The sequence below is a fragment of the Gorilla gorilla genome, chromosome 9 (assembly GCF_029281585.2).
Source record: "Gorilla gorilla gorilla isolate KB3781 chromosome 9, NHGRI_mGorGor1-v2.1_pri, whole genome shotgun sequence".
In the NCBI taxonomy this organism is placed as follows: domain Eukaryota; kingdom Metazoa; phylum Chordata; class Mammalia; order Primates; family Hominidae; genus Gorilla; species Gorilla gorilla.
The window spans coordinates 130,043,679-130,067,742 of NC_073233.2; the positions used below are offsets into that span (position 1 = coordinate 130,043,679).

Below are 24,064 nucleotides of genomic sequence, written 5' to 3' on the forward strand. Positions count from 1 at the left end.
AGATTATTCTGATGCCAAATGCTGAGTGTACAGCTAAGTAGAGTAATTGTTAATAATATGACAAGTACCTACTTCCAATGTACAAATGAAATACACTCAAAACTGCAAAGGACAGTGGCACTGTACGCTGCCCTAAGGTTTACCATCACATAGCTTTTTGTTTTTTCATGAATTTGCAAGATTTGTTTTAATTAAATGCCATTTACTTTTAACTAGCCAGTTTATCCTTTTTAAAAATTTTATTGTTTCTCTGCACAATTTGAACCAAATTTGGAAAAGTTATGGGTAAAAGTGAGTAGAAAAGACTGTTAAGAATTGGGGCTTATTGAAATCAAGTTTCCTTCTGTGTTGTGCAGCCTGAATAATGGGCGAAATCTGTCCTAATATCTTGCTGCATCTGTCCTAACGCACTCCTTTTACAGGGCCTCAGCAGAGGAATTGCATAACAATGTAACTTGTATCCTGGTTAAATAGGAAGGTCTCTGAAGCACATGTCCAGGAACATTCCGCTTCATGGCAGAGAAGCCAAGATTGTACCTTGTAAGAGAAAGCACTGTTTCCTTAGGCAACATAGGTTCTTTGTTGGAACCCAAGAGCGCCTCCAGTGGCAGGCATGCTTTTGCCTCTGGATAAATGGAACTGCCAGAGGCTCGCTCTATCCATCCTGTGTAGAGCACACACTCAGATTCTAGGATCTCAAAGAAATGTATTTCCCGGCCCTCTATAGGCAACAAAGTCACCACAATTTGAAGCTATTATGGAAGAAAGTCCAAAATTTAACTTCCATTCGCTTTATTCAGCAAGTTTTTATAAGGCAGATCTCATATGGACTATGCTTTGCCTAAGCACGGTGTTAGATGGGAAGAAAAAAGTGGTAGGATCCTTCCTCCTCTTCCTTTCTTCCCAGCTCCTACTATTCATGGAATTTCCCTTGATTTCAAGTGGCTACTCACCAAAATCCTCAACTGAAAACAGCTTCCAAGGGGTCATGTACTTGTTCAATTCTCTTCTCTCTTTTCTCCAAACACAACATCATCTGACCAAGGTTTGCATGCATAAGCATTGCTAATTAACGATAAGTCTCCACAATGTCCTCCTCTCAGTAAGTTTGACACACAGACTTCAGCGAAGCTGTATGTAATGCCTAAAAGTAGGAAAGATCCCCACGTTGATTTCTGAATTGTAAAAGGCAGGGATACGTTTTGGACTTCTTGTCCCTTACTGTGAACAGACCTAAGAGTACTTACTTTATTTTTTAGAAAGAACCCGGAGCTTCTGATGCCTGAGGGAGTCGTTTCAACAGAGACTAGAATATCGAGAGAGAAAATTGATCCAGCTCTCTTGTCTGGTGCTTATAAAACATGAAAGTATCACCCTCGCCATGGCAGACCACAGGGAATGATCAGTGTGAATTGTTAAGTCCTCTTCTCAGTGATGCTTGCAAGCAATTTCCCTGGGGAAGCAACAAGTTCCTGACCACAGTGTTGTACACAAATAAATAAACAAAATGCTATTACTTTTTGTTCTTCACATTGGGAAAAGTTCAGAAACATCTTGTTTCAATTGATGGGCTGGAATTACAGACCAATTTTAATTTTGTCTTTCCTTGCTAGTTCTGTGCCTGAGATGTATTGGTAAAATGGAACATGAGTCACATTTCTAATTGGGAAAAGCCTGGTAATCATGGGCAACCCAGATCTGGGTGACTTACAGAGTATTTTTGTGTTGAGAGAGAAAAGACACTAAAAGTAGAAGTTTCTTACTTAGCAGCAGCAGAGAGGCTATAAGATTGAATCTGGTGTTTCACACGGCCTGTTTCATGGTATAATGAGAAGGAATGTGTCTTGCACAAATTAGCCTATAGACCTTTCTAATCAGGACCAATATGTGACATATACAAAGGCAAGATCAGCTGTAAGGAAGGATTCACTCCTTTACCACCAAGCCATGGAGATTGCTTGAGTCATCATGGCCTTGGTCTCTTGATTTCCCTTATGTTATTTGAGTAGAAACTCAGGCACCAATGATGCCCCCAATTAACCATAACCATAATGGTAGCATCCAATACCATTTTTAAAAAAGTCAGGGTTGTAGACAAAAGACTGATGTAGACCAGTGGAGAAGACAAGAGGGAGTTATGCAGCCTACTCTGAGAGCAAAGTCTGGTTTGGATCTTCTCTGCTACTTCTGTACATTTCATGATAGAGGCAGAACAAGTATCCAGGGAACACTTTGGAACTTTCCTAAATTTACAGAGGGGCCTGTAACATTCAATTAGGGGGAACACAGAATGTTCTACTCTAGCAAAATTTATAGGTAGTATAAGAAATTCCATCAAGTGCCTTGTGGAAAACTGAATGCACAAAAGTAAAACTGAGACCAAGGATGTGGATAATGGGATCATTCAATATAGATTTCAAACCAAAGTCCGCTGCTTAATAACTCTGAACTTGGGCAGAGTACTTAACCTTACTGAACATCAGATTCTTTATTTGTAAAATGGGGACCATAATATCTTCTTTGCTCAATTATTTGGGGGATTAATGAGGGAAGGAATATAAATTATCACAAGATCTGGTATATAGTAAGCACTTTGCAATGTTTTTTTCATCTCTTTATTGATGAATGCTTTCCAGATTTCTATTTGGCCTCTTCTCTTTGAGTTTATAGAATACTAATTTGCTGTACTTTGTGGCAAATCTATTCAATTTAACAGTTTTTAAAATTTATTATAATGTGAGACATGGAATATGAAGAATAGATAATGCATACCATTTTTATAAAAGAGACTCATAATCTACTGAGAAAGCTAGAAACATGCTGGGTCACTATACATTAGACAAGGATAAGTGGAATAATTTGGTTATTTAAACATTTGGGAGAAGGGGTAATCTAATTATATGCCAGGCACCATACAAGGTGGCAAAGACCCAAAGATGTATAAGATGCAATTATTGAACTCCAGGGCCCTTAATTTTGTTTCTTTTTCTTTTTTTTTTCTTCTTCCGGTTTTTTTTGTTTTTGTTTTGTTTTGTTTTGTTTTGTTTTGTTTTTTATACAAGAGTCTTGCTCTTGTTACCCAGGCTGGAGGGCTGTGGTGCAATCTCAGCTCACCGCAACCTCTGCTTCCCGGGTTCAAGTGATTCTCCAGCCTCAGCCTCCTGAGTAGCTGGGATTACAGGCACCCGCCACCATGCCCAGCTAATTTGTGTATTTTTAGTAGAGACAAGGTTTTACCATGTTGGCCAGGCTGGTCTTGAACTCCTGATCTCAGGTGATCCACCTGCCACGGCCTCCCACCGTGCAAGGATTACAGGTGTGAGCCACCAAGCCTGGCCTAGGCCCTTATTTAGTACAGGAAGAGACATGTGAACAAACTTCAACAGAAGATGGAGAGAACAAATGATACTGAGTAAAGAAGTAACTCGAAGGACAAGAAATCACTTTTGTTGGTAGTGTCAGGGAAGGTTTCACAGAGGAGAAAATATCTAGGCTAGATATACAAAAATAACTAGGTTAGTAACTTAGATAAAATGGACAAATTCATTGAAAAATACAACCTACTAAAACTGACACAGATATAACAGAAAACCTAAATAGCACTATATTTATTAGGGTAATTCAATTCATTATCTAGACCTTTCCACACAGAAAATTTTAGCTTCAAATGGTATCACTGGTGATTTGAATCAAAATATTCAAGTACAAAATGACACTAGTCTTATAAAATTCTTCAAAAAATAGAGGAACAGGGAATTCTTGACAACTTATTTTTTTTTTATCAAATCAGGCAAAAAGGTTACATAACAATTATAAACCAATATTCTGCATGAGCATAGAGGCAAAAATCCTTAACAAGATTTTAATCAAATCTAACAACATACAAAAAATACATCCTGGCCGGGCGCAGTGGCTCACGCTTGTAATCCCAGCACTTTGGGAGGCCAGGGTAAGCAGATCACGAGCTCAGGAGTTTGAGACCAGCCTGGCCAACATGGTGAAACCCTGTCTCTACTAAAAATACAAAAATTAGCTGGGCATTGTGGCGCATGCCTGTAGTCCCAGCTACTCGGGAGGCTGAGGCAGTAGAATTGCTTGAACCCGGGAAGCAGAGGTTGCAGTGAGCTGAGATCACACCACTGCACTCCAGCCTGGGTGACAGATCAAGACTCTGTCTCAATAAAAAATAGAAAAGAAAAAAGAAATACGGCCTGACAAACTAGGGTTTATTCCAGGAATGTAATTTTGGTTTGATATTCAAAAATCAATCAACATACTTGATATTATCAATAAAATAAATGAGAAAAAGTATATCATTATTTCAATACATGAAGAAAAACTTTGATAAAATTCAACACCTATTGATGATTTTTAAAATAAAAAAACCCACCTCTCAGCATATCAGGAACAGAGAGGAATTTTCTCAATCAGATAAAGAACATTCTACAAAAAAATATATTGTTATCTTCATACTTAATGGTGAACTATAATATAATTTTCCCCTAAGATTGAGAACCAAGCAAAGACACCTGCTCTTATCACTTCTATTCAGCATTGCTCTGGCTATCTTAGTTATTGTAACGAAGCAAAAAAAAAAAAAAAAGAGAAAAGCATAAATAGAAAAAGAAGTAAAACTGCCTCTATTTGTAAGCAGCATAATTGTTCATGTAACCAGAACATCTTAAGGGAATCTACATAACAATGACTAGAGCTAATAACTGCATTTAGTAAAATACCAAAATACAGGATTAATACACACAAGTCAATTATATTTTTAAATACTAACAGCAAATAAAGGGAAATAAAATACTAAAAAAAATCCACTTATCATTATAAAACATAAAACACTCAGAAATAAATTTTCAAAAATATTAATGTAGTGAGTTGCATTGGGTCCCCCAAAAGATATGTCTACCTGGAACTTAGAATGTGATCTTTTTTGGGGAATAAAATGCTTTTGCGCATGTAATTAAGGTAAAGGTCTTATCTTGAATAAGGATGGGCCCTAAATCTAATGACACTGTTCCTATAGGAGACAGAAAAGGAGACACTGAAACGCAGAAGAAGATCACGTGAACATGTGAAGCGAGAGGCAAAGATTGTAGTGATGTGCGTACAAGCTGAGGAATGTCAAGGATTGCTGACAACACCAGAAGTTAGGAGAGAGGCACGGAATAGATTCTCCCTCAGAGCTTCCAGAAAGAATCAGCCCAGCCCACACTTTGATTTTGGACTTTTGGCTTCCTAAACTAAGGAATAAATTTCTGTTGTTTTTAAACAACCCATATTGTAGTAATTTGTTACAATAGCCCTAAGGAACTAATAAAATGTATGAGACCTTTGCAGTGAAAATGTCAAACTATTGCTGGGGGAAGTTTTAAAAGGTCTGAAGAAATGCAGAGATATACCAGGCTCATAGACTGAAAGACTCCAGTATTATTAAGATGTTAATTCTTCTCAAATTGGGCCATAAATTCAAAGCAATCCCAATCAAAATTTCAGCATATATTTTTGCTGTTGTTGAAGAAATGGACAAGTTAATTCTAAAATTTGCATGGAAACACAGTTTCCAGAATTTTCAAAGTAATTCAAAAAGAATGGAGGATTTATACTACTTTATTGCAAGATTCACTATATAGGCACAATAACAAAGACAGTGTGGTGTTAAAGAGAGAATAGACAAGCAGATCAATGGAAGAGAAAAGAGTCAAAAATAGACCCACACTTACATGGTCAATGGATTTTTTTTTTGGACAAAAATGCCAAGGAAACTCAATGGGGGTGGAGGGAAGTCATTTCAACAAATGGTGTTAGAACAATTAAATGACTATATAGAAAAGAATTAATCCTGATCCTTACCTGATACCATACACAAAAATTAACTCAAGTAAATAAGGAACATTGATGTAAAAGCTAAAGTCCTAAATCCTTTAGAGAAAAACATAGAAGAAAATCTTCACAACTTTGAGGATAGACAAAGATAACAAAGATAAGATACAAAAACAAAGAACTATAAGAAAAAAATGGTAAATTGGACTTGCTGAAAATTTTAAACTTTTGCCCTTTGAAAGTCACCACTAAGAAAAAATACACAACAGGAATTGAGAGAAAATATTTGTAATACATACAATATGACAGACATATTTTGTATATATAAAGCTCTCTTAAAACTCAATAATAAGATAAATAGCATACTAAAAAAGAAAAAGATTCAGACAAACACTTCACAGAATAAGATCTACAAATGGTCAATACGTACATAAAAAGATCCTCAAAATCATTAGCCATCAGGGAAATGAAAATTAAAGTCACAATGAGAAATGACTACACACCTATTCCAATGACTAAGATAGAATAGACTGACAACTGAAAGTTGAAGATACTGGAACTCACATATGATCTTATGGGAACATAAAATGGTAAACAATTTTGGACAACTGGCAGTTCCTTACAAAATTAAATATACATATAACACATGACCCAATAATCCTAACTCCTAGAGTTTACTAAAGAGAAATGAAAATATATGTACACAGAAAGACTTGTACACAAATGTTGATAGCATATCAAAAAACTGGAAACAATCCAATGTCCATCAACTGGTGAATGGACAAACAAACCACGATATATCCACACTACAATGAAATATTACTCAGTGATAAAAAGGAACAAACTACTTACACATGCAACAACATGGATGAGTCTCAAAACTGGTATTCTGAATGAAAGAAACCAGACACAAAAGAGTACATTCTGTTTCACTCCATTTATACAGAACTATAGAAAATGAATACAAATGTATGGAGACAAAAATCAGATCAGTGCTTACCTAGGGCCAGAGATGGAGGGAGAGATGGACTGCAAAGGATCTCAAGGACACTTTTGGAGATGATGAAGATGGTCTGTGTTTTGATTGGTGGTGGTCTTACGGATGTAAGCCCTGTTAAAACTCATCAACTGTATACTTTAAATAAATGCAGTTTTTGCGTATGAATTATATATCAGACCTCACGTGAGCTTTATAATTTCTCCATCTTCCACTGTACACTAGCAAATAACTCTTCATGACAATCCAGAGAGGGATCTGGATTGCTTTTTAATTTATGTTAGTAAACAAATTTGTATATTCTAGATTAGGGATGAGCAATCTACATCCTTGAGTCAAATCCAGCCTGCTCTGTGTTTTATTGGAATACAGTCATGCTCATTTGTTTACTCTTCTCTATTGTTGCTTTGTTCACTGTGATAGCCAAGTTGGGTAGTTGCAACAGAGAACATATGGCCCGCAAAGCCTGAAATATTTACTCTTTGGCCCATCACAGATAAAGTTTGGTGCCCCTTATTATAGATAATAAAAAGTTAGATGTGTACATGGTAATACTTGCATCGATGTTACGTCAGAAAAAGGAGAATCTGCTTACAAGAATGAGTAAGAATGGCACATTGGACTTAAAAAAATCCATGTCCATCAATATGAATCAACAACAAAAAAATGAAAAGAGAAAGAATCAAATATATTTAGCCTTTGGGTCCTCAAACCACCTTGTATTAATCAACGCTGTTATAGCCAAAAGCTTTGGAGAGACTAAGGTGAAACTTTTTAAAAAGAGCAAGGAAATACCTTATGAATTCAGCCAAAAATGTCTTGCTGAATTTCCCTTTCTCGGTCATGAAATAAATGGAATCAACTGTCATTTCTATTCACCAGGCAAAATCTGTATCTCAGTTTGGTGAATAGTTACTTATCAAACTATGCTCAATGCCCAATTTCCTTCAAATATAATAAAATCCCCTCAGTTAAGGGTGGGGAGGGGGCAGTGTGTGATAGTGGAAAGAGCTATGTCTTTGGGGAAAAAAAGCTCAGCGCTGGATCCTGGCGCTACCATTATGAATAATTGTGTGATGTTGGGCAAGCTGCTCAAAACCACGGCTTCCTCATCTGTAAAATGGAAATAACATTTCCTCATTTATGGGGTTGTTGGGAAGTTTAAATGTGGAATGAAACAAAACCCCAAACACAAAGTAGCCAATCCATAAATAGCATGTCTCCCCTTCCCCATCACCATTGCAATGGCAATCTTATTATTTAAGATTAATTTCATCTCAACATCCCAAGGTGATATTGACTGTTACTGCTCTAGAAAGTATTTTTAAGGTGTTTATTTGGGGGAAGAGACTGATTAATTTCTAAATTTGGCTTTAATTCAATTTTTACATAAATATATCATCTTTGTCTCTTCCTAGAGAAGCATGTTGTGCTTCTATGTGTTGTGAAATACCTGCTATGTTTTCCTAATAACTCTATATCCCCTATACTGATTATGCAAGCATTTGCAAAAGTAATTTAAAAACCATTTGCTCGGGAGGAAAAAAAGCTTTCTCAAAAGTTTTTTTCTTTTTGTGGTGTTATCAGAATCCTTTTTAAAATTGAATGCTCTCATCTTTCTTGAAACAATTTTTCTAAGATAAGAGAAAGACTTTTCAAATACTGCAAGTCACTTCATAATTTTATGGAAGAAATTGCGCAATGAACTTAGAAATATTAGGTTCAGTTTCAGCATGCCCCTTAAGTAGGATCAATGATGAGCAAATCTTTGTATCTGTGTTCTTGTCTCACTGAGGAGCAGAATTTGTCTTTGGACCTTTCTGTGGCTATGAAAATCCGAAAGCCCTAGAGCCACTTGTGCCAGCAAACAGCATAACATCTCCCATCCCTAAGAGTGATTTTCAGCTTTGCTTGTTAATATAGCCACATTTATCACCTGCCTTTAGAATTTGGAAACCTATCTACTTGCTTAGACTTCTTCCTCTCTTGTAAATTACTCCTCTGTAGGTGCACTTTAATTTGCTGCCACCAAACCCCTCTTGCTTAATTAAACTACAAGTCTTGTTCCTTCTAAACAGCCCTGGCCTGTTGTTATCCATATCCCAGCATGACATTGAGCCCTTGGTCCTTCCTGGGTTCTAGTTTAACCATGTATAAAATGGGAATGTTGTGTTCTTGGGCACTCTGCACAAATGAACTAAAGACAGATAAAAGGAGATACAAACACTATTCTAATTTTCCAGAAGAACAGATTTTCTTATTGCTGACATTACTAAAGGTAACCTGAATGATGGTTTTAATCAACCATTTCTTTTTTAAATTAATTTTATTTTAAGTTCAGGGATACATGTGCAGGACATGCAGGTTTGTTAGAGGCAAACATGGGTTGCTGCACCTATCAACCCATCACCTAGATATTAAGCCCCACATGTATTAGCTATTTACCCTGATGCTCACCCTCCCCCTGCCCCCCCACCGCCCTGACAGGCCCCAGTGTGTGTTGCTCCCCTCCCTGTGTCCATGTGTTCTTACTGTTCGGCTCCCACTTATAAATAACATGCAGTGTTTGGTTTTCTGTTCCTGTGTTAGTTTGCTGAGAATAATGGCTTCAAGCTCCAGCCATGTCCTTGCAGAGGACATAATCTTGTTCCTTTTTATGGCTACATAGTATTTCATGTGCATATGTACCACATTTTCTTTATCCAGTCTATCATTGATGGGCATTTGGGTTGATTCCATGTCTTTGCTATTGTGAATAGTGCTGCAGTGAACATATGCGTGCATGTATCTATAATAGAATGATTTATATTTCTTTGGGTGTATGCCCAGTAATGAGATTGCTGGGTCAAATGATATTTCTGGTTCTAGATCACTACACTGTCTTCCACAATGGTTGAACTAATTTATATTCCCACCAACAGTGTAAAAGCATTCCTATTTCTCCACAGCCTTATTAGCATCTGTTGTTTCTTGACTTTTTAATAATTGTCATTCTGACTGGCATGAGATGGTATCTCATTGTGGTTTTGATTTCCATTTCTCTAATGATCAGTGATGTTGAGATTTTTTTCACATGTTTCTTGGCCACATAAATGTCTTCTTTTGAGAAGCATCTGTGCTCATCCTTTGCCCACTTTTTAATGGGGTTGTAATCAAACCATTTCTATAACATTTCAAAATAGTCAATCTAGAAGTTATCATAATTTTTAAATCTTACTATATTTTCTTTAAAATAGCAAGTGGCATGGAGAAAGGAGAGTATCTATATGAACATACCTAGAAGAATCTAAAAATAGAAAAGAAAGAAAAAAAGCTACATATTGCTGGACACATGAAAAGCCCCCCTGACTACTGATAAGGACTCACAAGTAACCATCAAGAAGCTTAACACAAAACCGGAAGCAGTGAGTCAATCATGGCATGTCTTAATCTTTCAGTAATAAAAGTTGCGATTTTCAAAGTGACTCTTTCTCTTTTCTGTCTCTATCCAGAGTGGTGTGCCTAGCCTCCTCTGCAGTGCTTGGCTCTCCTGAGCACCATGCTGGGACTTACTGGGGATAGCACTTTTCAGAAGCACTGAATATGACAGTATTCCCAGTTAGTGAAATGAAAACCATTTGTCTCTGGTTTAAGAAAGTGGCCTGCTGTGAAATTAACAAAATATTGTATGTGTTTGTGTATATTTTGAATAAGGCACTCAAGATTGGTGTAGAATGTCTTTATTTTCATAACGTCATGTTAAGCTAATTTTGTTTTTGAGACAGGGTCTCACTCTGTCGCCCAGGCTGAAGTACAGTGGCATGAACACAGCTCACTGTAGCCTCGATCTCTTAGGCTTAAGTGATCCTCTTGTCTCAGCCCCCCAGGTAGCTGAGACTTTAGGCATGTGCCACCATGCCTGGCTAATTCTTTATATTTTTTTTGTAGAAATGGAAGTCTCACTATGTTTTCCAGAATGGTCTCAAACTCCTGGGCTCAAGCGATCCTCCCACCTCAGACTCCCAAAGCACTGGGATTATAAGCATGAGCCACCATGCCCAGCCCTAAATTATTATCTTATCAGATTGATTATAGAAAAGTCTCCACTTTTCAGATATGGGACTTTGCTTTCTATCCCTAAATTAATTTGTGACCTAATCTACAATAGTGTAAATAGAGCAACATGGCAACATGCCCTCCCTTACCCAGAGGTCAGTGTTTCTTCAACCTCAACTTCCCAGAGTCCAGCCTAGAATGCAGAAGTGAGCAAATGAAACACTTTAAACACTCGAAGTAGCATCTGAGAGTCTCCACCATACAGTAACGACTTTCTCTTTATAGCCCCACTCAGAATTGGAAACTGACTCATTTCATTTACAATTTATGACAATCTTGGTTAACTTTTTCCCCTGGCCCAAAGATGTTTTGGAGTAACAAACTACAAGTGAATTGGGAGAGCAGCTGGGAGCAGGCACAAGAAGAGCAGAAAAAAGCAACTGCCAACAGCTCAATACAAAATACAGACTGAAAGGCAAAAAGCAGACAAAGACTTTTGAGAGCGCACAATTCAACAATGTCAGTTCATAACAGTGACCCGTAGCCACCCAGTGCATTAGGCGCAGAAAATTTGTATAGAGACTGAAAAGGCAGAAGTTGTTGTGATGCCTGGGTAGGTAAGCTCTTGTTTTTATAAAAATTTACTTATATGGGGATTTCATTCCTTAATAAAATAGGATAGCTGAGGCACTGCTAATGTAATTGAAGAGGGGCTCATTTCAGCACTTTTATTTGGTCATTTTTACATTATTTTCTGTTGAGTTCTTGCATGAAGGGTCTATGTGCCCAGAGAGGGCAGGCCCATGTGGGTTTTGCCCATGCGTCTATACTTTGCATAAACACAATGAGGTGCTTAATGAATGTCTGGTGATGATGATGATCAAGAGCTTAATAACAGGGTCTTCTCTAAAGGCTGATTAATGGGGCTTCAAGTTAATATCTTTTCATTCTCTCCTTGCACTCATATTTTTGGTGTGTGTATGGGAGTGTGGGGTAGAAGGACTATAAATTGAGTATCCATTGGAAAAAATGTAGAAAGGCTATTCTATTTAAAGAGTAGATAGCTTTTACAAAATACTTGCTGGTGGTGAAATGAGATGTCCAAAATTGTATTCCTATGACACATTCCATTATTTGGACATATCTTATTTAGCCAAACTCCATTTCCAAGATTGTATAATCATACTTGCTATTTACAACATCTGAAATGGATCTGCAAAGTTAAGTGATCTTTGGTTCAATCAATGAATTATCTTGCAATAGACCTATGTGCTAGAAAACCAAGTGGTGCTGACAGCTACGGTGATCCTACAGTTCTGCCATGCCACACACAGGCCTTTTAATTTTCTACTTGTATATAGCAGGTGGTAACTCTTCAGTCACCCGCTCTCGTCTACCAGTTAGTTTAACTCTTTTTTTTTGAAACGGAGTCTCGCTCTGTCGCCCAGGCTGGAGTGCAGTGGCGCGATCTCGGCTCACTGCCAGCTCCGCCTCCCGGGTTCACGCCATTCTCCTGCCTCAGCCTCCCCAGTAGGTGGGACTACAGGTGCCCGCCGCCATGCTTGGCTAATTTTTTGTAATTTTTTTTTTAGTAGAGATGGGGTTTCACCGTGTTAGCCAGGATGGTCTCGATCTCCTGACCTCATGATCCACCCGCCTCGGCCTCCCAAAGTGCTGGGATTACAGGCGTGAGCCACTGCGCCTGGCCCAGTTAGTTTAACTCTTATTACCATTAAGTCAAGCATAAAAACAATAAAACTAACCCTGCCCTAAATAGGATCCACTCACCAGTTTCCTTGTTGCCATCCACTGTGCCATCATTTTTCCAGATTTAATGTGCGGGAAGTCATCTTAGATCTGCCCCTCCCACAGCCTCCTCAAATCCATTTTTAGTGACAACGTTCTACAGCTCTTCTGAGTCACATGTGTCTTCTACCTCTCCACTTTTCACTATTGTCTTTGTCTAAGCTCTTAGGCTTCTTACCTCTTGGATAACTTGAGCAGCGTCCTGACTAGCTTCCCCCTCTCTGGTTACTTCCTTCTCCAGTCCACCTAGAATTTCATTAACAGGATAATTTGCTTTAAATTCTGCTTTCAATTTGTCATGCCCTAAGCCCAAAATCTTCACTGGAAACTTATTTCATATTTATGAGTCCATAAATATGAGAAAAACCCCGTAAGCAGGAAAAATTATAGACTTGCCATCGTCACAGTAACGACTCTTCCTGGATGTGACATAATGTGACCCATCTTCCCCGAAGTATAACCTGATTTGAAGCTGCTGACCAACATGCCACATTGGGCCCTGGTTAGGTCAGGCTTATCACTGTCAGTGAGCACATCCTATTCTTCCTGCACCACTCTTCCCTCCAGGGGCTGAATAAAAGTACAGGCAGGAGTTTTTTATATTGTGAAATGACCAGACCTACATGGTTTGCCCAAGAGCTCTGTTCTTGACCCCCTGTCTTGTTTATTTTATTAAAGCCTTGGATGAAAATAGATTACATTCTTATCAAATTTGCAGATATTGAAAATGGGGGGGAAACAAAAGCTATGCCAGATGACAAGATCAAAGCTCAAAGAGAACTCCAACAAGAGGTCAAAATGAAGAGCACCAAATGTGACATAAATAAATACATTTTGAATGTTAGATTCAAAGCTCCAACTGAACTGGGTGGGGGAAGACTCCGTACAATTATTATTCTAAAAAAATTCTCAGGAGAGAAGGTCAGGATGAGAGTGAGAGGGCATGGCTTATTTACAAGGAAAAGATGAACAAAGTCAAGTGTTTTGCTTCCAAAATGGCCAATGCACACTTAGGCTTAGTTAATAGACTTATGTTGGCTGAAAGAAGGGAGGGGCTAGCTACATGGTGTTCTTCACTGATGGGACAGCTCAAGAATATTTTCAATTCTGGTTTCTGTATCAGTTGACAAATACATGAAGAATTATGAAGGATCTAGAAATCATACATATAGTATAGACACAGATTTATAAAGAAATACATATAATGTATAGATTTATTCATGTTTAACCTGAAAGAAGCGACATCAAGAAAGGATGCAATGTCAGTGTTTTGAAGGACTATCTGAGTAGATTTCCTCCCTGCAGCTAAGGAGGTAGGAACTAAACCCATGGGTGAAAGTTTGGAGGAGGTAAACTTTGGCTCAATAAAAAATATTATTTTCTATCCATGAGAGACATAAAGCAGTGGAATAAGATGTCTTGAGAAATTAACTTCTTATGACTAGAAGCTTTCAAGTATAGATTGAGTGACATCATCACAGAAATATTTTTGGCATTCTTGGAGTGCAGAAAGTTAGACTAGATAACCTGAAGACTATCTTCCTTTCATCTCTAAGGTGTAATATTGGTCCCCACACTTGTAAAGCCCTCTCCTCTCCCATCTCTACACAACACTTATCATATTTGCTTTCCACTGACAGACATCTCTGGCTTTCTCACCAGACTGGGAACTCTTTGAAGGTAGAGATTCTATTTTTTATCTATATATCCCTGGCTTCTAGCATGATTCCTTAAGGAGCTGAGGTACTCAATATATTTCACTGAATTAACTGAATTATGAAGTTCTACTAAAAAAATTCTATCTTCCCTTCAATGTCCAGCACAAATTTCCACTTTCCTCAGAAAGCCTTCCCTGATTACTCCTACAGGATATATTCTGTGTCAGACAATTTGCCACATGTAATTTTCTGTTTCTTTCTGGTATGATGTTGTTTACTGTGTGCCATTTCTATTATCCCAACTAGACGATCAGTTCCCAATGAACAAAAGAATACCCATTCATGATCTCATGGAGGTAGAGAGTACAATGACGGTTAACAGAGGCTGAGAAGGACAGTGGGGAGAAGGAATAAAGAGGAGTTCATTAATTAGTACAAAATACAATTAGATAGAAGAAATAAGACCTAGTACTCAATAGCATAATAGGTTGACTATAGTTAACAATAATTTATTATATACTTCAAAGTAACTAGAAGAGTAGACTTGGAATGTTCCCAACACAAAGAAATGATACATATTTGAGGCGATGGATATCCTATTACCCAGATCTGATCAGTGATACACATTGCATGCTTGCACCAAAATATTATATGCACCCCACAAATATGTACAACCATTATGTATCCATAAGCATAAAAAATAAAATAAAATACATACCATTTTAAAATTATGCCTTATTGCTGTGCTCAGCACAGAACTGGCTACTGATAATGTGCTTACTGATTGATTGAAAGGTAATATTGTGGAATGTTTTGGTGTTAAATAATCATATTCCACTTATTAATTACAAAGAGAAAAAAGGTAACATTATAGTGGAGAAAAGTGAGAGATAGAACCTGAACCAAGTAATCAAAATTTACATCACCCAGGAGACAACATCTTGCCATAATCGACCCTGAGAAGATGCACTGAAAAGGGCACATCGTTGCTTGGGTGGTGTTTCTGCCAAAAATGAATAATCTCCATCTAATCACAAGGAAACATCAGACTAAACCCAAACTGAGGGACGGTCTGCAGATATCTGACCAGTAGTAAGCCAGAGAAAAGCTGAGACACTGTCACAGATTGAGACTGGGCAAATGTGACACTACATACAAAGTGGGATCTTGGATTGGATCCTGGACCTGAAAAAGGACATCTATGGGAAAGGTTGAGAAATTCTAATGAGGTCTGTAGATTAGTCAGTAGTAGTATAACCATGTTAACTTCCTGGCTTGGATACTATGGTTATGAAGTTGTTAACTTTAGGGGAAGCTAGATGAAGGCTCTATGAGAACACTGCATTATTTTTGCATCTTGTCTATAAGTGTAAAATTACTTCAAAATAAAACGTTAAATAAGATTTATGAGTTTGGCTTTCAACTTGATTGAGGATCCAAACAAAGAAGGCAGCTACCGTGAACCAAAATGAATAAGGTGCACTCCATTCTTGTTATTCGCGATAGCTGTGTTCTACATGGTTGCTGCGAATAGCGAATTAACAAATACTAAAGCATTTCCCCTAGGGGAAATACAGGGTTCGTTTCCTAAAAGCCTCTGGCCACATTTTTGTCAACTGATCAATACACAACATTGTTTTATGTGTGTTTCTGTTTAAAGACATCTTATTTAATATGTATTGTTGATTCATTAACAATGAACTCATAGCTAAAAGCCCTGTAACTCATGCCGGAATGAAGCTTATTAGCCACATATTTTCCTCATCAGGCACATCACAACCTTCTTATGCTTAGGACCTCTAGCCAGCACTTCAGCATTACACTTGGGAGTCATTTTAAACAGCAAAATCATCAACAGAAAGCATACAAATGCAAATAACAGTGGCATCAGGTGACACAAATTTTTCACCACTCTGCACATGTCCATAAATGATTACAGAAGTTCTGCAAGTATTAATTTGGGGATTTCAAATACATTTTAGTGAGTGGGCTAACTCACAATATGGAATCTATGGATAATGAGGATTGACTGTACCTATAAACACATGCAATGATTGTGAACTTCTTGGCTGTCACCTTGAGTCAATAAGAAAATCAGTATAATGATATTTGCATTTGAAATGATAAAAGGAATTCTTGAAAGATTTGCAACTTAGTAAGTAACTTAGTTCTATTTCACTTTATGGTCTTTTCCCCCATCCTGACTACACTGAGGATTTCTCTAGTATCCTGGCTTCATCAATGCTAACGATATTTGTCTCCTTTCCATTTTACTCATCAGTATACACAGCCACAACCTGAACTTCAGTGTCAGTATCCCCAACTGCTTCACCTTCAGGAAATCCCTTCCTAATTACCACATATCCCACTATGCACTTCTATTGAATCTATTCAACTCCTACTTATGGCCTAAAAACAAAAACTCCTACTTATTCCCCCAGCCAATCACTCTCTTCTAGCTGTGCTTTATTTAGTCAGCAATACTTGGGAAGTTACTTTGATGATGCTTTCACTAGCACCCCACAATCTACTATCTTTTGATCTTTTACAAGTTTTTATCTTCCAAACTATGATCGCGGTAATCAGTTTGGTTTTTTTGTGTCCATTGCTGGTCTGCCAACTATTTCTGCAAAAATTCACAAACACATATTGTGTAAATGCAAAATAAATTAATTTACCTAATCAACTTTCAACAAGTCTTCATTGTTCTTATTCTTATTGATCTACTTGAAATCCAATTGCACAGACAGGATCTGCCAAATATTCCCTCCTTTCTACACACATTGCCAACACTCTATTTCAGACTGATACATAGATCACCTGAGCCTATAAGTTCCTAACTAGTCTCTCCACATCCTGTCCTGTCCACTTTATAAGCTAATTAATCACCTAAAGTAGACAGTTAATCAACCTACATGCTCCCCATAGCTACCTGGCAAAAGTTCAAACACCTTTACATGGCATTCAAATTCTTCTATGAACTGACTTCAGATTACTTGTAAAGCCTTTTCTTCTACTAAACCTATTTGCAAACTATGTCTCAGCCCAAATAGACTATTTGCATTCTCAAAGACGTCTTATTTCTCTCTAATCAAGTCCCTTGTCTGCACTTTTCTCTTAATGTGGAATATTTTGCCTCCCTCATCTCTGTCCATCAAAATTTTACCTGTTCTTCAAGCCCCAGTTCAAAGTACATTTCTCCATGAAGCCTACTCTGATTTTACAACTGGAAATAGTCTCTTCCTTGGATTCGCCACAGCACTTTGGAACTGCAGTTAACGCATTTGTATTTGTAATTATTTTGTTCTTCACACTACATTTCAAGATCGTTGAGAGCAGGAAATACCATTTCAATCTTGCATTTACCATAGCACCTAGCATAAATGCTCAGTAAAGTACTATTTAATACATGAATGAATGAATAAATGTGCCTCTCATATGCGTAATATGTATGTAATATATAATGTATAGATAGATGCACATATACATGTAACCTCTGTATAACAGTTAAAATTGAACAAAGTACAACACATTGTCAATGGACCATATTATTGGTAGATTAAAACTGTAAGTAGACATACAAAAAAAGAGAAAACAAGAGTGGTAAATTAAGAATTATTTGACAGGCCAAAATAAAATCGACTGAGAAAACTTATGTGTGATTAACTATTATAACATTAACTTTTTAGGCAGGGTTGTATTGAAATCTTCCCAGATATAGAAATTTATGTACTTTATTCCTAGGAACCCAAAATAAAACATAAGAATAAACATATTCAATGAATCAAATGGAATAGACATTGCTAGACACAGTTAATACTATAATTGCACATCACTTAACTTGAAGGACTTTTCAATTATGATTAAATGAAAAAAAGTAACTCATTCTTTATTCTCTATTTCATTTGCACAGTGAATACTAACAAAATAAATTGCCATCATTACCATCACTATCAACATCATCATAAAATGTATTTCTTAGTTAAAAAAAACCTTCAAAAACTGTACTAAGAGATGTAGCTCTGTAGGAAGCTACAACTGTAGAAGTTTAGTAACATCAAAGCAAAGCAATTTATCAATTTCATGACTATGATGGTTTTATTTACATCTAATGAACAATATAGAAAAGGGTACATTAAGGCCCAGCCATTTAACAAGGGACATTTCTCCCCAGTAAGTTTTGTTTTGTTGCAGGAAAATTGAATGTGATTACTCTAAAATTTAAAAAAAATTAAGTAATGAAAATAAGTCAGTCCTGTACTGATAAGCATTAAAATATTTCTTCCTGAGGTATTTTCTATATATTTATGGTTTAATGAACCCTTTAATTTCTGGTGATTCCCAACATGCTAAGGTAACTTTTCAAAAGCTAAGCCTCAACTGCAGCCTAGTGTCATTGGCTGTTGAACGTGTTTCCGATTGGATCATGTGCACTGAAGCAACAGCAGAATGAAAGGTAAAAATTCTGTAGATGCTAAAAGAAACCTCTATGGAACTTACACAAAGGGTATAAAGGAGACCTGAGATTAACATTTCCTAAATCATAGACTTGTGAAAAATTGCTTGCCAAAAGAAAACTTTGTATAAGTGAACACACACTTATTGAGCACCTATTCGAGTCAACCTGGGAATAAAAAGATGGTTAACATGGTGTCTATCCAATCAAACAATTCAAAAAACTATCACAAAATAGACATATATAACACTGAGTATCATATACTATGATATGTTAGTTGTTTAAACAAAGTATTCTGTGAAAACAAAAGAAAGAGCTGTCTAAGGGAGGGGAGAAGGAAACAGAGAAAAAGGCTAGTCTTTGACCTAGACTTCAGAGGACACAAACAGCCCAAACAACATATCCTCAACCTTGAGTGTAGCCTTCAATAGAAATCCAAGTTTTAGGATAATTCCAAAGCATGATATATGAAAGTGATTGAGATTAAAGATATATCATAAATATCTGAAGTGATGAGTATGCTAATTAGCCTGATTTGACCATTCCACGTGTATAGGTGTCAAAACATTCCATTGTATTCCAAAAGTATATACAACTATTTGTCAATTTAAAATAAAATAAAACTTAGAAAAGATAAATCACAGGTAGAATGTGTGATGAGACACTGAATGAAGTCAACAAAATGAATTATGTTTATTGGGATGGTATTCTCACTTAATAAACCTTAAGACTCTGCAAGATAAGGAATATATTATTGAGTGTGGCGGCTCACGTCTGTAATCTAAGCACTTTGGGAGGTAAAGGTGAGAGGATTGCTTGAGCCTAAGAATTCAAGATCAGCCTGGGCAACAAAATGAGACTCTATCTCTCCAAAAAAAAAAAAAAAAAAGAAGAAAATTAGCGGGGAGTGGTGGTGCACACCTGTAGTCCCAGCTACCTGGGAGGCTGAGGTGGGAGGATCCACTGAGCCTGAGAGTTGGAGGCTGCAGTGAGCCCTGACCACACCACTGCACTCCAGCCTGGGAAACAGAATGAAATGTGGTCTCAAAAAATAAAAATAAAAAAGGAATATATACTACAGTCCATATTGAATTTATTGTCAGAAGTGCCCCTGAGAGATGTCATCATCTGATACAGAAGAGGTTGGGAGTGACTTACTGGGGCTTTTAGCATTTACAGGTGACTCTTCAACATGGGTTTGAACTTCATGAGTCCACTTATAAGCAGATTTCCTTCTGTCTCTGCCACCCCTGAGACAGCAAGACCAACCCCTCCTCTTCGTCTCCCTCCTCAGCCTACTCAATGTGAAGACGACAAGAATGAAGACTTTCATGATGACCCACTTCCACTTAATGAGTAGTAAATATATTGTCTCTTCTTCATGACTTTTTAAAAACATTTTCTCATCTGTAGCTTACCTTATTGTGACAATCTAGTATATAATACAGATAACATACAAAATATATGTTAATCAACTGTTTATGTTATTGGTAAAGCTTCCAGTCAACAGTGGGCTATTAGTAGTTATGTTATACTTGGATTTTCCACTTTGTGCGGGTTGGTGCCCCTAACTCCTGAGTTGTTCAAGGGTTGGCTGTACTATACAGAGACAGTAGAAAAATGATCACCTTTTAAGAAATGCTTTAGCTTAAGGATAAGCAACATAATCAATCGTGCCATGAGCTATGGGCTGCCAGAAAGTAATGCGTTATATTTAGAAGGCTTTCTCCTCAGTATTCAAATAGAAGAGATTTCCAAATTATAAATCAGGATTCTGGAAGCAGAGAGCACGATGGCTGGGCCAAGCCTCAGATAGAATTCCTTGCTACCATCATTTTCATCAGAACAGACCAGCATCCAGACACCTCCTCTGAAAATAAAGAGTGGCCTGAAGTTTATCCTATATTACCTTAGAAACACAATCTACAGACAATATGGATTATCTATACCTTCTTAATAGGTATAATTTAGCTACATTCTTTTAACCACTGTATGCAAGTGTTGGGCAAGTAATCAGCTGAGAAGCCCTAAGCCCTCTGGAAGCAAGACGTTTTGACTGTCCCTATATTTACTTGTAAGAGGCCCAAAGCCAGGTATGAAGGAGATTCAATTACAAAAAAATTTAAATCAACAGCCACAATAAAAACAGCTTTGATTTTTGGTCCCAGATAGGCCATTTGAAGTATTACCTGATGGGGAAAACCTAAAATGCTTGTACAACATAGAGGGTAAAAAAGAGTTCTTAAAAAACTTGTCTTTGAGGGTGGGAGTGGGGGTGAAAGATAATAGACTACACATTGGGTACAGTGTACACTGCTCAGGTGACAGGTGCACCAGGATCCCAGAAATCACCACTAAAGAACTTATCCTTGTAACCAAAAACCACCTGTTCCCCCAAAACTATCGAAATTTTTTAAAAGAGTTGTCTTTGCTAACAGTCCTGGGGAAGCAATTTTTTATTAAAATATTGACATTCCTCCCAATGCTTCATTTGTCTAGATAAATGTAGCCCATGGCACAAAAATACGTTCTTAGGCCGGGCACAGTGGCTCATGCCTGTAATCCCAGCACTTTGGGAGGCCAAGGCAGACGGATCACTTGAGGTCAAGAGTTCGAGACCAGCCTGGCCAAAATGGTGGAACTCCGTTTCTACTAAAAATATAAAAAATTAACCAGGCGTGGTGGTGGGTGCCTGTAGTCCCAGCTACTCAGGAAGCTGAGGAAACAGAATTGCTTGAACCTGGGGCGGAGGTTGCAGTGAGCCAAGATCGTGCCACTGCACTGGGCGAAAGAACAAGAGTCTGTCTCAAAACAAACAAACAACACCAAAAGTACATTCTTAATAAAGTAGAAATGCACAGTGATTATGCTTTACTTATCATGCTGGCATCTTTCTAGCAATTTTTATTTTTCTATCATTCCCAACATTTTTAATTTTCCATGTGTCTGGGATAGAATGTGGAATTAAAATAAAAATTAAACCAAATCTCTATTTAAGAGCTTTCTTGAAGTATGACAAAGGTTTAGGGACAAGCCGTTTGTAATTCGCTGATGGCAGGAAAACTAATTCACTACTGGGGAATTCTGACATCTAAAATCTACATACTGATATGCTGGAGGGGAATGAGGGAGAATGTCTATGATTTTAATTTACTTAACCTATTTAGAAAAAAAAAGTCATTTGAGTCATCCTGGCTCACTTTCTTTAGCATTAGTCAGACTGCATTTCCTTAAGCCTGCGAGTGTGTTTCTATGTAAATAAACTATGTAGTTCACTTGGGGATAAAAGTCACAGTATTTAGAGATTATAAAGACCTATTAGATCATCCGGTCTGGCCCACAAGAGATAGTCCCTAGATAGGGAACATAACTGTTGATCTTTGCCAAGAAGCCAAGAAGAAACAGTTGGTAAAAATATTTTCCATACTTTTTTTTTTTCATTTTAACTTATCTAATAGTGCTTCAGTCACTTCCCAAGTGGACTAGTAAAATGGTCATGAAACAGTTCAGCTTATCAGGGAGATGCAAAGTTTAACTTATCTGAATTGACAACGGTCCACCCTCCCCCATTTGTTAAAGAAATGCTCTTGTTTGCAAAATCTGAACAGTGAAGAATCTGCTCTTCGAACTAGCCAGGCAGTTTCCTTTCAGTTAAGAAAGTCAAAAGGCAAGTTGTACTTCACTGGTTTTCTTAACCTACTTTCACTAATTTCAGAGAAATTAGATATTAAAACAGGAATCTGTACAGAGTAGAAAACGAATGATACATTTACAATTTACTGCTTTACAAACCAAAGTATTTTCCATTTTTATTTTCTATATTACATAAAATATGAAATATTATTGAAACTTGAAGTATACAGAAGTTTGGCATTAGGGTAAAAGTCGAAGTGACTCAGCAATATGAACCTTAAGAAATGAGAATTTGCTTAAGAATTTCCAGAGTCAGTATGATAGTTGTATCATGAAAGATTACATTCCATTGGAAATGCTGTTAAAAAAACATAAAGTGGCCCTTGACTTCTTAAAGTCTACATCCTAAAGGCCGGGTGGCTCACGCCTGTAATCCCAGCACTGTGGGAGGCCAAGGCAAGCAGATCACCTGAGGTCAGGAGTTCGAGACCAGCTGGGCCAACACGGCAAAAACCCATCTCTACTAAAAATACAAAAATTAGCTGGGCATGGTGGCAGGTGCCTGTAATCCCAGCTACTTGGGAGACTGAGGCGGGAGAATTGCTTGAACCCGGGAGGTGGAGGTTGCAGTGAGCCGAGATTGCACCATTGCACTCCAGCCTGGGCTACAAGAGCAACACTCTGTCGCGAAATAAATAAATAAATAGTAAAGATACCTATTCTGGTCACTATGTCATTTATTCCCTAGTTCTTAAATCCTGCTTTGATCACCCTATGTGTTTTCCCTACTGAGATTATATTCAGAAAATTGTCAATATTCCTGAAGAGGTGAAAGTCACACACACGTACAGAAACAGGAAAAACTAACGAATAGTAGGGGATGAGCTGGTAACGTTAAATTAAAAGTTAGAAAAACTGGATCTAAACATTTAAAGCAGAATTATTTCTTATCAGCTAAACACAAATCAACCTAACCCAAGAAGGAAATTTTCTATTTTTATTCAGTTAGAATTTCCAGAGTTGGTATGATAGTTGCATCTTGAGAGATTATATTCCATTAGAAATGCTGTTAAAAAAAAATAATGTGGCCCTTGACTTCTTAAAGTCTACATCCTAAGTCAAGAGCTTATATTTTATTTAAGCCTATAACAAATTTGAGGATTTCAGAACTCAGTGAGACTCTCCATGTGCACCGAGCATGCACTGTGAGCTAAGCCCTTCGCCAGGTTTTGCAAGAAATCATAAAGGCAGTATTAGATGTGGTCTCTGCCCTTCCAGAGCTTACAGTATGAGAGGGAAGATAAATATCTGCTCCTCCAACCCTCATCTCCCACACATGATGAAAAGTGAGTGACTAACTTCTGTTATCTCATTTACATTGACCTCAGATGGTGAATCAGAGTCTACACAAGAAAATCACACATGTACATGGGGAAACTGAGGAAAGTTTAATGAAAGGATAATTTGTAAAGATTGGACAGAGTTAAGAGGGACCAAGAAGAGATGGTGAAGTGTCCCAGGACTAACAATAGCAGGAAGTCTTTACACCCAAAGGCCTGAAAGAGCAAGAAGGGGGAGTAGTTATCAGAGGCCAGAGAGAGAGCTGAAACTGCAAGAGATGGCCTCTCTCAGGAAGGAATAAAGCCAGGT

General features: G+C 37.5%; 1 protein-coding gene across 1 annotated transcript; it reads right to left on the reverse strand.

Moving 5' to 3' along the window:
* Nucleotides 1–371: 371 nt before the first annotated feature.
* On the reverse strand, nucleotides 372–13,160 carry BLID (BH3-like motif containing, cell death inducer). Its single transcript, XM_031016112.2, has 3 exons — nucleotides 13,064–13,160; nucleotides 12,846–12,970; nucleotides 372–752 (listed from the first exon to the last, which is right to left on the reverse strand). The coding sequence occupies exons 1-3, from the start codon at nucleotides 13,158–13,160 to the stop codon at nucleotides 417–419; spliced, it is 558 nt and encodes a 185-aa protein (XP_030871972.2). The 3' UTR covers nucleotides 372–416.
* Nucleotides 13,161–24,064: the final 10,904 nt, after the last annotated feature.

Bases quoted from the DNA above. Each gene is read 5' to 3' on its own strand.
- BLID (XM_031016112.2), bottom strand. From the start codon at position 13,160: ATGTGGCATGTTGGTCAGCAGCTTCAAATCAGGTTATACTTCGGGGAA. The intron at 12,971-13,063 runs GCAAGTCTATAA...TTTTGGGCTTAG, and splicing joins GAGTCGTTACTGTGACGATG to GGCATGACAAATTGAAAGCA. The intron at 753-12,845 runs GTAAGAAGCCTA...CTTCCATAATAG, and splicing joins CTGCTCAAGTTATCCAAGAG to CTTCAAATTGTGGTGACTTT.